The sequence below is a fragment of the Triplophysa dalaica genome, chromosome 2 (assembly GCF_015846415.1).
Source record: "Triplophysa dalaica isolate WHDGS20190420 chromosome 2, ASM1584641v1, whole genome shotgun sequence".
NCBI lineage: Eukaryota > Metazoa > Chordata > Actinopteri > Cypriniformes > Nemacheilidae > Triplophysa > Triplophysa dalaica.
The window spans coordinates 20589462-20606916 of record NC_079543.1 but is presented as its reverse complement, the minus strand read 5'-3'; the positions used below and the strand labels follow the sequence as shown (position 1 = coordinate 20606916).

General features: G+C 41.3%; 1 protein-coding gene across 1 annotated transcript in view; it reads left to right on the top strand.

Annotated features, from left to right (window-relative positions):
* The first annotated feature begins 211 nt into the window (after positions 1-211).
* LOC130434379 (LIM and calponin homology domains-containing protein 1-like) overlaps positions 212-17455 on the top strand; it is a 40317-nt gene continuing 23073 nt past the window's right edge. Inside the window, 8 exon segments of the mRNA XM_056764520.1 lie at positions 212-1383; positions 15182-15252; positions 15576-15604; positions 15607-15644; positions 16406-16512; positions 16877-16907; positions 16999-17109; positions 17192-17390. Coding sequence (XP_056620498.1) covers positions 1276-1383; positions 15182-15252; positions 15576-15604; positions 15607-15644; positions 16406-16512; positions 16877-16907; positions 16999-17109; positions 17192-17390 — 694 coding nt within the window. The 5' untranslated portion in view covers positions 212-1275.

Here is a 17455-nt window from a genome sequence, read left to right as displayed (position 1 = left end):
CCTAATTTGCTCAATTCCTTAATTAATTCCTGTCCTTCATTTCCATATTTTTTACATTTGATAATAATGTGTTCTATAGTTTCTAATTCCTCACAGTGTTCACATCTACGTCCAACAACTGTAAAACAGAAGGGAATATAAAGGGAAGGAAATCAAAACCCATGGAAACAGGAGGGGTGAGAGAGAAGACACCGAGTAAACCAGGAGAGAGTCCTCAAGAAAACGAGACAGGAGAGAAAAGACATAAGACACTGATTAGCACAGGTGAGAAGACTGAATACTAACTGGGAGACAACATGGTAACGAGGGGGCGGAGTTACACCAAACTTAAAGGAAAGCACATGGCAGGCTATAACCCATACAATGTGCTCAACAAGAGACAAAATATTGATAAGAGAAAACAGGAACTGTGACAAAAATGGTTCTTCTATAGCTTTGCCGTACATAATCTTTTAATCACCTTTATTTTTTAAGAGTGTAGTATCACTGTATGATGTGATTTGTAATGCGAATTAACCAAGACTTTAAAGCCAAAAAAAAAACACGTAGGCCTACAGAATGTCTCCAAACAAATGCAAAGATATTGTGCAATATATATATAAGTTTCACCTCGGTCACATTTTCAACGAAAACATCCCACAGTTTACCCCAGTCTTTTACCCTTAGCAATCCAATTCTTTCTATTGGAGTGGACAACTTTTCTAACTATAATTTGCCCCAAACGCTCGTTTACTTTTTATGCACTAAATGCGAATCTACCCTTACTTTCTTTTACCTAATTTGTACCTTGTACAGCTACATTTAAACCCAGACTAGATTTAGAGAGAGGGAGAGAAAAGTCTGGCCGTAACTGGATCGGTAACGGAACTGCCCCATTGTCCTCGTTAAATTCCTTTCCCCCGCGCCAGTCTCCAGTTCTCGAGGACAGCGAGGCTCGTGCGCCCGTCCTGCTCCTCTATTCGTATTGGCTGAACGGAGACCTGTGTCGATTTTTTAGTTTATATATTTAGCAGCTGAGGTCGGACTCATATTCCGTCGCGCGTGGAAAGCGCTGTTCATCTGCAGTGCTGCCGAGCGCTGGATAACTGCAGTGTGTTGTGCCGCGTGCTGATTCAGTGAACGCTCGAGCTCAACACATTAAACTTGTCATCTATCACGGCGAATGTTCTTCGTAACCGAGCTGACTGGAAGACGGCTGAAGTAAACATTGTTTTTCTGGACCTGGATATTTGATCTAGCCTCGTCTTGTGGCCTTGCCGAGAAGCTTCTCTCGAAATGGCCAGTCCTGGAGACGACACGGCTTCGAATGCCCTTTCGGATCAAGCCGAATCTGTGGAAAATACCCCCGAAAGAGCGTTTCTAGAAGCCCAGAAATGGATCGAGGTAAGTCTGCCACATACACTCTGGCGGAGATGTCAACATTGCGCATCATTGTGATGTTGTGTTTCATGTCATCTTTCCGTCAACTCAAAGTTAATTCTATAGAGAGGTTACGCTGTGCTCGGATGTATTGATATGCGGCCAGAACATCTTATAAATATTGCACCGCCACCTTCTTGCGTGTGTGTAACGTGTTTGGTTACAGCAGCGGGTGATTGAACTGCGCAGGGATCATGTGCGCGGGATTCTGGGGTTGTAATCGGACTAGAGCGGCTTTGATGGCTCACAAAATATTTCACTCATATGACAGCCATCACCGTAATGGCAGGCTATTTCGTCAAAGCGGAGCAGATGTAATGCCAGGGTTTGAATAGCGAGGAAGCAGCCAATCTGTCATATTTTGACTACATGGTGCAGCAGAGCAGTAACACACATTGCGGTCCACAATACACATTCCAGTTGTTGTGGAAGCTCGAGAAACGCCCACTTGTTCTCCAACGGCAACGCCCCCTTTCCGGAGCTGTCCCGGTTGTCATAGCAGCGCACGGGCCCTTCAAACAGTTTGTTTACGCAGGATCTTTTGACGCGGACGGTGTTGCTTTCTCTTTTATCGACCCCGTTCACTGTCAAGTGTATCATTTATGTAGAACTCCATCATCCCTGGAGATATTAAAGGTTTTAAATGTAGCCACGGCCCTGTAATAATACTGTGACCTATTTCAGAGGATAAATTGAATTGGGGGCATCTACACATCACTGATCTACATTTTTGGTTGAGCTGTGTGTGCAATACTGATTCGCTTTTTTTTTTAGAAAAAGCATGATCAAAAGTTTGTTTGTATATAAAGTTTTTGTCAGTATAATATCCATAAAATCCATACTGAGTTTTTTGATCAGTATGGAAATCTCTAAGGGACCATCATTGTTTCACTATGATATGTGACCCAGTCTGTGAACGTCTGTTAAAGCATTAAAATGTCATTATGACATTATTATAACTGCTATTTATTTCACTATGATTTCAGTCTTTCACATGGTCTTACTCAGCCAGTATGTTAAGGTTATGTTTTTACTAAATGTGCTTTTCATCGTGCAGAATTATTTTAAATAGAAAACACAAAAATGACTTAAAGTGGATTTTCACAGACTGGGGAAATGAGAAAAAATGTGTCCCACAAACTGTTGTTCTGAAACCTTGTATCTCCATATTTTGATAAATCATTATTATTATTAATCGCCCTATTTCTTTGTCACTGGGTTTTGCAAATATCTAACTAACAAAAGCATTAAAAGTGCTTGTCAACTTTGACAACACTGTATTTATTCATTTAAAAAGTAAAGTGTTTTTCCATTTCCTTAAACGGCGACAATAAAGTTATTAATTAAAATAAGAAGCCACATCGGTTATAATGGATTTGTGTAGCATTTTAGGCACATTTGTGTTGTCCAAATGTCCTCAATAACAAACAACTTGTGAGGAAATTTCACTGCTACAATCGTAATTACGAAAAATTTATATCCCAAATAATATTTCTCTAAATCAAAGTTTTAGGGGTCGGGTTAAGGATTATAATATCATTAGCCTGAAATAAAATCCATCCATCCATCCATCCATTTTCTACCGCTTATCCGGGGCCGGGTCGCGGGGGCAGCAGTCTAAGCAGGGATGCCCAGACTTCCCTCTCCCTAGCCACTTCCTCCAGCTCTTCCGGGGGGACACCGAGGGGGTCCCAGGCCAGCCGGGAGACATAGTCCCTCCAGCGTGTCCTAGGTCTTCCCCGGGGTCTTCTCCCGGTGGGACATGCCCGGAACACCTTACCGGGAAGGCGTCCAGGGGGCATCCGGAAAAGATGCCCGAGCCACCTCAGCTGGCCCCTCTCGATGTGGAGGAGCAGCGGATCTACTCTGAGCTCCTCCCGAGTGACCGAGCTTCTCACCCTATCTCTAAGGGATCGCCCGGCCACCCTGCGGAGAAAGCTCATTTCGGCCGCCTGTATCCGGGATCTTGTCCTTTCGGTCATGACCCACAGCTCATGACCATAGGTGAGAGTAGGAACGTAGATTGACCGGTAAATCGAGAGCTTCGCTTTGCGGCTCAGCTCCTTCTTCACCACGACAGACTGGTACAGCGACTGCATTACTGCAGAAGCTGCACCGATCCGTCTGTCAATCTCCCGCTCCATCCTTCCCTCACTCGTGAACAAGACCCCCAGATACTTGAACTCCTCCACTTGAGGCAGGAACTCTCCACCTACCTGAAGTGAGCAAGCCACCCTTTTCCGGCTGAGAACCATGGCCTCAGATTTGGAGGTGCTGATTCTCATCCCAGCCGCTTCACACTCGGCTGCAAACCGTCCCAGTGCATGCTGAAGGTCCTGGTCTGATGGGGCCAGCACGATGACATCATCCGCAAAGAGCAGAGATGCAATCGTGTGGTCACCAAACCCGACGCCCTCCGGCCCCTGGCTGCGCCTAGAAATTCTGTCCATAAAAATTATGAACAGAACCGGCGACAAAGGGCAGCCCTGCCGGAGTCCAACATGCACCGGAAACAAGTCTGACTTACTGCCGGCAATGCGAACCAAGCTCCTGCTCCGGTCGTACAGGGACCGGATGGCCCTTAGCAAAGGGTCCCGAATCCCATACTCCCGGAGCACCCTCCACAAGATGCTGCGAGGGACACAGTCGAATGCCTTCTCCAAATCCACAAAACACATGTGGATTGGTTGGGCAAACTCCCATGAACCCTCCAGCACCCTGAAGAGGGTATAGAGCTGGTCCAGTGTTCCACGACCGGGACGGAAACCACACTGTTCCTCCTGAATCCGAGGTTCTACTATCGGCTGGATTCTCCTCTCCAGTACCCTGGCATAGACTTTCCCGGGGAGGCTGAGAAGTGTGATCCCCGGTAATTGGAGCACACCCTCCGGTCCCCCTTCTTAAAAAGGGGGACCACCACCCCGGTCTGCCAGTCCAAGGGCACTGTCCCCGACCGCCACGCGATGCTGCAGAGGCGTGTCAGCCAAGACAGCCCCACAACATCCAGAGACTTGAGGTACTCAGGACGGATCTCATCCACCCCCGGTGCCCTGCCACCGAGGAGTTTCTTGACTACCTCGGTGACTTCATCCCGGGTGATGGGCGAGTCCGCCTCTGAGCCCTCGGCCTCTGCTTCCTCAATGGAAGACGTGACGTCGGGATTGAGGAGATCCTCGAAGTATTCCTTCCACCGCCCGATGATATCCCCGGTCGAGGTCAACAGCTGCCCCCCTCCACTGTAAACAGCGTTGGTGGGGCATTGCTTCCCCCTCCTGAGGCGTCGGACGGTTTGCCAGAATCTCTTCGAGGCCGACCGATAGTCCTTCTCCATGGCCTCGCCGAACTCCTCCCAGGCCCGAGTTTTTGCCTCCCCAACCACCCGGGCTGCAGTCCGCTTGGCCTGTCGGTACCTGTCAGCTGCCTCGGGAGTCCCACAAGCCAGCCAGGCCCGATAGGACTCCTTCTTCAGCTTGACGGCATCCCTTACTTCCGGTGTCCACCACCGGGTTCGGGGATTGCCGCCTCGACAGGCACCGGAGACCTTACGGCCACAGCTCCGAGTGGCTGCGTTGACAATGGAGGTGGAGAACATGGTCCACTCGGACTCAATATCTCCAGACTCCCTCGGGATCTGGTCGAAGCTCTGCCGGAGGTGGAAGTTGAAGATCTCTCTGACAGGCGATTCGGCCAAACGTTCCCAACAGACCCTCACAGTACGTTTGGGTCTGCCGAGTCTGTCCAGCTTCCTCCCCCGCCATCGGATCCAACTCACCACCAGGTGGTGATCGGTTGACAGCTCCGCCCCTCTCTTCACCCGAGTGTCCAAGACATACGGCCGTAGGTCAGATGAAACAACAACAAAGTCGATCATTGACCTCCGGCCAAGGGTGTCCTGGTGCCATGTGCACTGATGGACACCCTTATGCTTGAACATGGTGTTCGTTATGGCCAAACTGTAACTCGCACAGAAGTCCAATAACAGAACACCACTCGGGTTCAGATCAGGGGGGCCGTTCCTCCCAATCACGCCCCTCCAGGTGTCACTGTCGCTGCCCACGTGAGCGTTGAAGTCACCCAGCAGAACGACGGAGTCCCCAGTTGGGGCGCTTTCCAGCACCCCTCCCAGAGACTCCAAGAAGGCCGGGTACTCTACACTGCCATTTGGCCCATAGGCGCAAACGACAGTGAGAGACCTATCCCCGACCCGGAGGCGCAGGGAAGCGACCCTCTCGTTCACCGGGGTAAACTCCAACACATGGCGGCTGAGCTGCGGGGCTATAAGCAAACCCACACCAGCCCGCCGCCTCTCACCCTTGGCAACTCCAGAGTGGTAAAGAGTCCATCCTCCCTCGAGGAGTGTGGTTCCAGAGCCCAAGCTGTGCGTAGAGGTGATCCCGACTATCTCTAGTCGGAATCTCTGAACCTCACGCACAAGCTCCGGCTCCTTCCCCGTCAGAGAGGTGACGTTCCATGTCCCTAGAGCTAGATTCCGCGTCCAGGGATCGGGTTGTCGAGGCCCCCGCCTTCGACTACCACCCGTTCCACTTTGCACCGGCCCCTTACGGTCCCTCCTGTAGATGGTGAATCCACGGGAGGGTGGCCCCACGTCGCTCCTTCGGGCTGAGCCCGGCCGGACCCCATGGGGGGAGATCCGACCACCAGGCGCTCGCATACGAGCCCCAACCCCGGGCCTGGCTCCAGGGTGGGGCCCCGGCTGCGCCATACCGGGCGACGTCACGGTCCTCGAAATTGTGGTCATCATATGGGTTTTTTTGAAATCAGTGAACGTTTATAACATTACTCAACAGTCAAACAAACAGCATGTGTGGGTGATAGAGAGAGTGAGAGAGAGTGTGAGAGAGTGAGAGAGAGAGAGAGAAAGAGAGAGAGAAATTCCAACCAAGAGTAGTTTGTATGTTATCCCCATGCCATAATCTCTCAAAAATACAGCAAATAAATGTTTTCTGTTCCTGTCAATCTCTGTATAATCAATGAAAGGTCCATCTGTTTGTTTGTCCATCTTCTATCTATCTGTGTCTCTCTCTGAGGGTCATACTCGTTTTATGAAGTTCAGTATAAATAGACAGGCTGAAATAGCCTTGCACCCTACTGCTCGCAAATAGTTTTAACCGAATTAGAGAGACATGCTTCTTGTGTCTCTGGCTAAACATGCCTTGTATCCTCAGTCAAAGAGGAAGAGCATTTAAGATCAAAGCATGGGGCTTGCCAAATTACAGTTAATGCTTCTATACAAAGATAGACATGGAATTCTTACACGACACATCCCTAGAAAATAGAAAGAAGTTCATTTTGAATGCTTGACATGTATTTAAAAAGTGGCCCGCATACTGTGATGCAATTTAATGGAGACAAATCAAACTTATCGACGCTGTCTTTCTGAAACCTCGTATCTCCAGATTAGTTGTTTTTCAGGAAATTGTAAAAACACATGAGAAACAATTAGGGCTGTCAAACAATTAATCACGATTAATCGTATCTAGAATAAAAGTTTGTCTTTACAAAGTATACTGTATGTACGGTGCATATTCATTTTGTATTTATAATCACATAAATGTACACATAAATGTATACATATTTAGGAAATATGTACATGTATTTATTAATATTTAGCAATCATTTAAACAATATATAAATATGTTTTGTTTTTATATTTTTCTTAAATATTTGCACTTATGTGTAGGCCCATGTTTTTATAAATACCACATTAATATGCACAGTACACAGACATATATTATGTATACTGTTATTTTTAACGCGATTAATCACGATTCATCATTTGACAGTCCAGAAAACACATAATAGGGAGATACGAGGTTTTGAAAAGACAGTGAGGGTAAGCAACAAATATGTTTGTGTGTATCTTTTAAAAAAATATTTACCCAAGACACACAAAATACATATAACAGATACATGTTTATTATTCAGTAATAATGTCATTTGTACATTTTGAAAATTATATGATCTAACACTTTCATTTTCCTACCAAACTGGGTTTCTTGCTTGGCTGATATATCTGTGTTTTTGTCAGCTTGCTTGAAGTTGGTTTGGGATTTCTACTGTACATGCCTCAGTTTTTGCTTGGAGCGGCTTTAATCTCTCATAAACCTCATAGGTTTGTGCTGGATGTGCCATTGTACGGAAATACTCAGAGCAACACTCCCATCGCACCTGTCGGTGGCTGGAGACGGACAGCAACAACCTCATCACATCACATTAAGTTCTTCTCCGCCAAGGCCTATCATGTTTCAGGAGCCCCACAGTTCCTCTCCCTCAGCCTATCCGGTTTCGGAGCAGTTCCCTCTTCCTCTGTCTGTTTCTTTCCATCCCACCATTTAACACCACTGTTATATTTCAAAGTCAGTCATAAAGTCACCATGGAAACCATACAGGCCCAACCCATGCACTTCAATTTGTGCTCCACATGAAGTGCTTTGAGCATCTGACAGATGTATCATATGACCTCATAAAGCCAGCTGTCACAGCTGTGCAGTCACAGAGACACGGATTAAACAATACGGCTTATACAGTAGGAGACATTTGGGATGCATACAGTACCAGGCTGTCATTATTACAGTCAGATGGGGAATTTACAAAAAATGATAGCGGCGTGTATTTGCACACACAGTCTGCATTGTTTTATCGATCAGTTCACTACTGCAACTATGCAAATTGGGTAATGCGAACGTAGCTTAATATCGTCTGTGATGCAGTTTTTATGATGCAATTCTTAATCGCCACGGGATTCCGAGAGATTTCCTAAGCCAATATTGAAATCACAGATCAAATATGAATCCACAGTGGCTTTAGTTAATAGTCTGGTGGATTCAAGTATTCATGAGTGACATCACTAGACACGAAATGAGCAAGCAGACCTCCATTCCAACTGTTTTTGTGAGTCCCTGACATCCGCTAAATGACCCGAAGGCATGGAGCTGTTAAGCGTCGGCAGAATGCCCTTTGTCTCTTTTTGCAGCTGATCTTTTCTGTCTTGTGCCTTGAGATGCTGAATGATGGTTGTTTTATTTTTGTAATGGGAACCAGTTTTCGAGATGTTTGTGGGATAAACAGCTAAAGCTAAACAGTGTCATTGGAATGTTGCTGGATTGTTATCACCAATAAGGTTCTTTTCTTATACAACACCATTGTTCACTTAGAAGAACAATAGTTTCTTAGACTTAATTGAGTAATTTGGCATAAGTATTAATGTTTATCGAGTCTTAACTCTATTTATGTAAAGAACTTCATATGGTTCAATTTGATTCATATATGCAAAGACTTAACAGTCCTAAAATCCATTCTAACTTCACCACCCGTCCCCGGGAGCCCCCCACAATCCTGATGTATTTTGCAATCATTTAAATGCAGTGTTATGCAACACCTAGGAAAAGGTTCTCCTAGTCAAGAAATAATCTCTTGAGAAAGCAATAAAGCATTTATTATAACTCCCATAATTGATTGCTGCAGTACAGGACAGTGTGTAGATGTTTGTTTTTGTGCGGTGGAAGGATATGGGAGAGACATTTAAATTATACATCTCGTATCTGTTTCTCGGCAACCTTCTAACCCCGGGTGTGTTTTCAATTCACTTTTCTTCCTTTTACATTTGCGTGCAAATTTAGAATTAAGTTCAGATTCAATTACGTGAACATAAAGCAATTCATCAAATTGGACTTTCTTAAGGTTTAGGTGTGTGTGTGTTTAATGTGCCTTTGTTTTCAAGTACGTCAGCAACCCTTCAGGTAGATTTATCACATGGTATCCAAGCAACCAGTTAATAGGGGAATGCACAGGCAAACAACGATTGGATGATTTATGCACGCTTATTTAACATATAGAGAGAAAAACATCTTGGTTTAATTATAATTGCATTAATTTACCTTTTTTAACAACGTTGGCAATTGGTGCACAATCTACCAGTTGGTTATTGAGTTTCTGTGCACTCACAGGGTCCGCAGCTGTGTCCCTGTCCAACATACGCATGACATTTGCCTGCTTATTTTAAAATGCTCGAGTCACCCACATTTCTGACCATCTAAAAATAGAGCGACTACAGCTGTTCTGTTCTTTATAATGCTTGTGTGTTGGTGTCGTACATCCTTGTAAAAATGCATGTCCTGACATTGACAACCTTGACTATATTTACACCTTTCCGGTTCCCTTTAAGGTGGTATGTCACAGGTTATTCACTCTACAATGGTTGAACAATAAGGGTGGTCTGATGATGTGGGGTCAATGTGAGAGAACAGAACGGGCACTTGTCTAAGTGGCCCAGTACTGCATCTTTGCCTTCAATTCTAATGAGCGAGCAAAAATGGATGATGAAACAGAGACTCCCAAACAGAGACCTCAGGAACCCAGACTTTTTTTACTTGACACGCAGGTTCCGAGACAATGATTAAACATCTGCACAGGATGCATAGATGTTTATTTTAACATAAAATAGCAGAAACACAGGAGCATGTGTTTTGATTTCTTTAGACCCCTTTTTACACCGCATTCACATTATCTTAACCTGTTTTACTTGTATAATGTACTCTATTAGGTACAATAAAATATGCAATAAAAACATATATTATTAAAATGTATGTTATAAATGTGCTATCAATAAGGTTATAAATGTGCTATTCATTTGAATATAAATAAAATAAAATTAATATATCACGCAGTGAAATTGCTACCATGTCCTGAGCTTTTCTTAAGTTAAAGGGATGGATCACACAAAAATGAAATTGTTTACATGATTTACTCAGTCTCATGTCATTCCATACCTGTATGAAGATATTTTGAAGAGCGTTTGTAGCCAAAAGATCATTGGCCCCTGATTTCCATTGTATGGACACAAAACCATTGAGACATTTCTCAGAATATCTTCTTTTGTGTTACACAGAATAAGCAGGGTGAACGCTTTGTGTGAACCATCACGTAACATAGAAGCCTCTGTGAACCCCTGTGAGTCCATGTGAACTACACACAGATAGAATAAAATACGCAAAAAGGAATTATAAAGTAATTATAAAAAAAGAGAGTTTTTTTTCTTGTAATTCATATTTTGTCTGTGTGTGTATGCATGCTGTACGTCTCTATCTGAAACAGCCCTAGTCAGGTGGCCTATTTTCAGATGTATTTTAAGACACAGAGTCCTGTGAGATTCTGTCCCCTGCCTCCTCCTCAGTAAGAGTGCCTCTGCTTACTGCTACTGAGGCTGTTGCTTAGGTGATTATAAGCAGGAATAGTGCTGCTCTCTTCTACTATTCCTGTCCCTCTCAGTGCTTTATAAAGATGCTGCGGGGCAGAATCTAATTTGTGTGGTCACACTGGAAATTGTCACAATGAAACCTGATGTGTCGCATTTTCATTTATATGTAACTTGTCTCAATAGTCTTCAAATGTGACCCTGCATGTGAAAACCCAACTGAAGTCTTTTTTTATTCGCTGTTTTCTATATAAAATCGTCCTACATAATGTGAAAAGCATTAATTGAAAATATTGAGTAATTTCATGTAAGTGAAATTAATGACTGAAATTAAACTTTGATGATCATTATCTCATAATTAGATTATGAGGCTGTAACCTGGTTTTCATAGACTGGGTCACAAATGTTTGTGAAATCTACATAGTCGTTGCAGAATTAGAGAATCAGTTGGCCTATGCATGTTCGTGTCCTGGAGTGAGTGTTTCGGTGACTCTCTGACAACATCCAAACTTGAAATCATCGCTTTTGGACTCTCTTGGGCTTGACAGTAGCCAGTAAGCTCAAACTGATGATCTGACAAACCGCCGTTTCTGCTTGGATCGTCAAACTTTGTTTCCAGCAAACGCAAAGCCACGTATCACAAGCACTGATTGTTAGTAAATGTCAAACATTTTAAGAAATCATTCTGTATTTATTAGTGAGAAGTTTTATGCAAAAATGAAACTTGTTTTATCATTGTCTCATATCATTCCAAACCTGTATGACCTTCATTCATCTACAGAACACAAAAGAAGATATTTTGAGGAATACAAGACAACTGTTCTTCCTATTGACTTCCTTTGTATGGACACAAAACTGCTAAAACATTTTCTTTTGTGTTCCACAGTAGAAAGAGTCATAATACAGAATGAAACGAGGGTGAATACATAATGACAGAATTGATATTTTGGGATGAACTATCCCTTTAAATGTAAGTCTTTTCTTTACTAAAGCTGATGAATTAAAAAAAAAATTGTCATTGAATTGCATCCTGCAGTTCAATCTGTTACACTTCTTAATATTTGTGTACTACTTCTATTCTTAATTTGTCAGGATTCACTTCATTTTGGTGTCCAAAATGTTGTTGCAATATGTGTATTGCTGCCTTCAAGGATCTCTGGGAAACTCCTGTATCTGAGATATCGGAATCATTATAACATGCATGACATCCATTCAAGTTCTGAACTACCATAAACAAAAAAATATTCCATATTCAAATATTAATTAGCTGTGAAATTTCCGTTTACCCCCTGAACCAACATCTCCTTTAAACATGCTAAATAATTTACAAAAATATACTATAACATGAATGTCATGTATTCACGATGGAAACTAATTCTCAACTACCAAAACAAAACAAACATTCAGTATTTAAATATTTATCAACTGTAAAATCTCCTTTTATTCTCTTTGTTTATACAAGCTTAATGATTTATGCGCGGTATCTTGCAAGAATAATTAATTTGCCTAATCGAAATTATGATGGTCGATCTTTATATTTGTGGAACAAATGAATAATAAAACTTTCCAAATAGGACAATTCTGTAATTTTTGAGTTGGAACAACTTGAGGGTGACAATTTTTTAGCTGGAATATCTCTTTAAGAACTTCCCACTTGTAAATGTGACATCTCATGGTCATTCATATGTGACAAAAGAGGATGAACTCTATTATGACACCGTTACCATGTTTCCATTGTTAAAGCCCACATCAAAACATTAAATAATCAAAATAAAGAAAGGCCCAGTCTGTTTCACGCAAGAACAAAGGTCTCTTTTTGGGTGACAAGCGATTTTGTCGGTCTTGAATGAACAGAGTTAAGTCTCTTGCACAACTGCACTGTAGGGGAGCTTGTTTCTGTGGGGTATGTTGACTAGACTGTCACCAGCAGGTGTACGTGTGTCTCTGTTTTGCGAGAGAGCCTGGCGTCAAGGTAACGTAACAGCACGTCTGCTTCTGGAAGCTTTTTTCTGGCTCCTAAAAAATGTCTCCATCAATCACCCCTCTCTCGCTGTCTCCCTCTCTCTGTTACTGTATGTAGCTGAATCTTTGGAACGAATTAGGCCAGTATGTGTGTCTGTCCATGACCACATTTTGGCATTCCAGTGGAAAAAAAAATCTTTCATAATTTAATCACACTAATGCCATTCCAAACTTGTTTAACTTTCTTTTTCCAGCACGTGTACGTGACATAAAAATGCTCAGAGAATGAATTTGTTACGATTATATTGAACCATCTGTTTATATCTTACTGAACCCTTGTTGATAGAGTCTAAACATCAAAAAATGTCAGTCTAAAATGCACAATCCTGAAGCAATAATACCTAATGAATGGAGAAGGGATGCCTCTTTATAGAACCTAAAATATTTATTTTATATAAATTTTCATGTGTCCATTTATGAAGAATATGTAGTGTTATGGATGTGACAATCCTGAAAATAGCACTTACCTGCCTATGAAAAATCATGCACTAAAAATAAAACAAATGCTTTACAAATTTGAACTGAGGTCTTGCATGGGTATTTGAACCACCAAATATTAAAATCTGTGCTGTTACCAGAGTAAAAACCGCTGGTAAAGATGTTAAATGGTAAATATTTTCGTGATAAGGTTGACATTTTCACGGAATTGCCCATCTTGAAGAATGTTGTTATCCAGACAACACTGGTCCCCTTTGAATTCCATTATATGGACACAGAACAACAGAGGCATTTCTTAAAATATCTTCTTTTGTGTTCCACAGAAGAAAGAGTTTACGGGCTTTGAATGACTTGAGGGTGTGGTAATGATGACAGAATTTTTAGTAACACTTTGTTTTACAGTCCTGTTTCCTCATGTACATACTGTGTACTTATTAAAGTAAATATAATAACTGGGTTATAACTAGGTTCTACCCCTAAACCTAAACTTATATAGTGTAGTAACCTTATACTACCTAGTACTTTTTTAGATAAGTACACTATATGTACTTTATTTTTTGTAGGTACTATAGGTACTTTTATTATTAGATATTTTTTGACGAGAGACATATTAGGGTACATATAAAGGGTGTTTTCAACCATATTTACATTTATGCATTTAGCTTTTTTATTTGTAGAGACATGGTGTATTTGCATTGACATTGACATTCCTGTACATTTCTGACCCTGCTCCACTTACCAAATGGCTTTTTGTGACTTAATGACCTATAAAAGAGCTTATCTCTAATCCAGAGACCCTGGAAATGTGTGTGTGTGTAAATGGGAGTCTTTGTTTTGAGAAGGAAAAGGGGTGAGGGAATGAACAAAATATTGAAGTTTATCTTTCCCTGTATGCAGCATGTGTCCATTACTATACGCTATATACGTATAAGGATTGGTGAATGAGAGAGCAATTTCGCCTGTGTGTCAGACAATACACTGTCTCGTGTTTCAATGATGACGAAGTTGCTGTGTTAGCGCAGTTAGCAACAGCTGCAAAAATACACCCACAAACCCCCCACAGACACGCCATTCAGGAAGTTCCTTCAAATCAGTATGAGGAAAACTTGGCCTTTGTATTAATGTAGCCTGAATCACAAACAAAAAGCTGTATTGTTGTGATTAACAAGTACATTTGTGTAAGATTAACTTTTTAAACTGATATTTCTCATGATGTGACCCCTTTTAAACATGAATAGAAATCATAATCCTAAACTTATCTCATGTTTTATATCAGGTCATAATATTATATTTTATAGTCAGGAGTCTATACAGGACATATAGAATCAATAGATGAAAAAAACAGAGGATATAAACTGAGGTGACGGACATAAACACATGCTTGCTTTGATAGTGTGTGTGTGTGTGTGTGTGTGTGTTTGCAGCCATTCCACATTCTTCTAAGATGAAAAACAGAGGATTATTACTGAAACAGCACACAAATGCAATGCAATGGGGATAATGTGGACCTAAACCTGAATGCACACCAACTCATGGGGACCAAAATTGAGGTCCCTACGGGCACAAAAGCTTATGAATTGTACAGAACGATAATTTTTGAAAATCTAAAAATGCAAAAGGTTTTCTATACGATCTTTAGGTTTAGGGGTTGGATAAGGGGATAAAATATACAGTTTGTACATTAAACAACTCATTACGCCTATGGACTGTCCCCACGGAGATAGTAAAACATACAAGTGTGTGTGTGTGTGTGCTATCAAGTTTTCTCAATGTGTTGACCGTAATTGTTTAATGTGTAAGCTAGTATTACACATTACCTATATAGGTTAGTCTAGATTGCATTAACACTCATTCTTATTACTTAACACACTTAACACACACACACGCACCCACAGAGAATTGACTGTTTTAAACAAGTTTAACCATCTGCTTGTTTCGTATTAACACGGAACATAAATTGTATATAAAAAAAGATAAATGAGAACACTATTAACACCAGTCACATTAATAAAAATGTTTTTATTTAAATCCTCCATTAATAAACCTTTTTCAGTTGCTGATGGTTTAGCTGTTGTGCTTTTTTTACAGGCGGTGACAGGAAGAGGATTTGGTGAAAAGGATTTCAGAAGTGGATTGGAAAATGGCATTCTGCTCTGCGAGTGAGTTACACTCATTCACAATTCTTTTTGTTTATATTCATATATACGTATTTATAAATAAATAAATATTATCAGTCTCCTGGACCACCTTTTCCCCTGTAGGATCACAGAAGAGCCTATACATATTATATAAACATATAATTGTTTATGGTTTACGTTTGCTCTTGGTTCATACTGTATGTTTACAAATGCTTTGGTTTTATGTCTGACAATATTGTGTCCCAAAATATTTTGAGTCATATTTTGATCATGACATGGATTTAATGCTTTCTAATGTCATCTCTCCCTCTCTCTCTCTCTCTCTCTGTTTTATGTCTCATCAGGCTGCTTAGTTCAGTCAAACCAGGCCTTGTGAAAAGATTAACAGACTTCCAACTCCCATTGCAGGACTAGTGAGTGTGATCGTGTTTGTTTGTTTATTTGTTTTTGTCGGTCTTTTGTCTGTGGTGCGTGGCTGTTTGTGTCAGGCTAGTCCCAGCCCTGCTGTCTCAGAACAAATCCAGTTCTGACCAAGAACAGCTTGTGTGTGAGTTGTGCAATTGTATGTGTACCCTATCAAAATATATTTATAAAATATAGAATTAGGCCTGGTCGCAATGAGAGGAAAAACCTTTCAGTTTTATATTTACAGTGCTATGTGTATTAGATACAGCAGTTTAGATAAAGTGTTGCTGTTGATGGATTTATTTCAGGCAACATTGGTTCTGTTTGTCCCCTACATGAAAATAGTACAGCAGTAACTTCGTACAGTAATTGTATCAAAGAGTAGTTTCATGGCCCGTGTCACTAAGTACTTAATGTTTATCTTATTTATATACTACAAGACTTCATCATAGTTAAACGTACAGTATATCATGGTATTCCATAATAAAAGTCTAATGAACATCATATTGATATAGTGCCTTTATTTAGGTACTTTTCACACTTTGTGGCAAATCAAAAAATATGATACAACATTTTCTGATTTACCAGACTTTACTTCAGAATCTGATAATCTGTGTTTGAGATTTGTAGCTTTTTTGGTTTTAGATTCTTTTCTTCGCTCTAGGTTGATAACATACGGTTAATCTCACACACCTTGTGAGATGTGGTCTGTAAAATCTGCATGCAGTACACAGCAGGTGTGTAATATGTGCGTTTTGTCTTTCATCAGGATAATCTGACCATGTTTCTGAGAGGATGTGAAGAGTTGGGACTGAAGGGATCACAGCTGTTTGATCCTGGAGACCTTCAAGATACATCGATACGAGCAAACCTAACGTATGAAACTAAGTGTTTGTTTGTGTGTGTGTGACCTACAGTATAGAATAAGGCAGAGAATACAGGCATGATGCAAAAAAGGTCTTGTCTGTGATTTAAAGAGACAGACATTTTTTTTAAATAAAGGCAACACTAAGTGCATTTTAGCTGGAGTAATCGGAGTTTTTGATTCTGATTTGAAGTGACAAACTAAAATTTAAACACCCTATCTTAAAAGATGTTTTTGGTGTTTTAATAAATGATTAAAGTATTTGTTTATTAAAGCGTGTTAAACATTTATTATTAAAACATAAGTTTAGCCAAAGCTTAATGGCCGAGAGATCTAGCATGACATTTGTTTCTTTCTCTCTGTTTCCTCCTGTAGGGGCTCTGATTGCAGTAGGAAACTGAAGAATGTAAGTACGCTGATCTACTTGCTCAATTTTTTCAAATAAGTGTATTTTACCTCAAACTCTGTGTATACATGTCTGTTATTTGACCGACTAGGTGCTCATAACTATATATTGGCTCGGTAAATCTGCTAACAGCTGTGCTACGTATAACGGCCCCACGCTTAACTTGAAAGAGTTTGAGGGACTCCTTTCCATGATGCGAAAGGTAGATCTAGCCTTACACATATCTTCAACAGACTGTTAAATAAAAATTTGTGTAAGCCATTGTTTTTTTTATGTTTGTGTAGGAGTGTATAAGTGAAGAGTTGGACTCCCCTAAGCGCAGCATAAGGGACAGCGGTTACATCGACAGCTGGGAATCGGAGCGCTCGGATTCACTGTCTCCTCCGAAACACGGTCGTGATGATTCTTTTGACAGTCTCGACTCATTTGGCTCACGATCGCAGAACACACCGTCCCCAGACACTGTTATTTGCTGCAATAGTGGTACGACTTTCTCCGCTTGTTCATTTATGACATCACTACCCACGGGTTTGTCCTGTTAGCGGCCC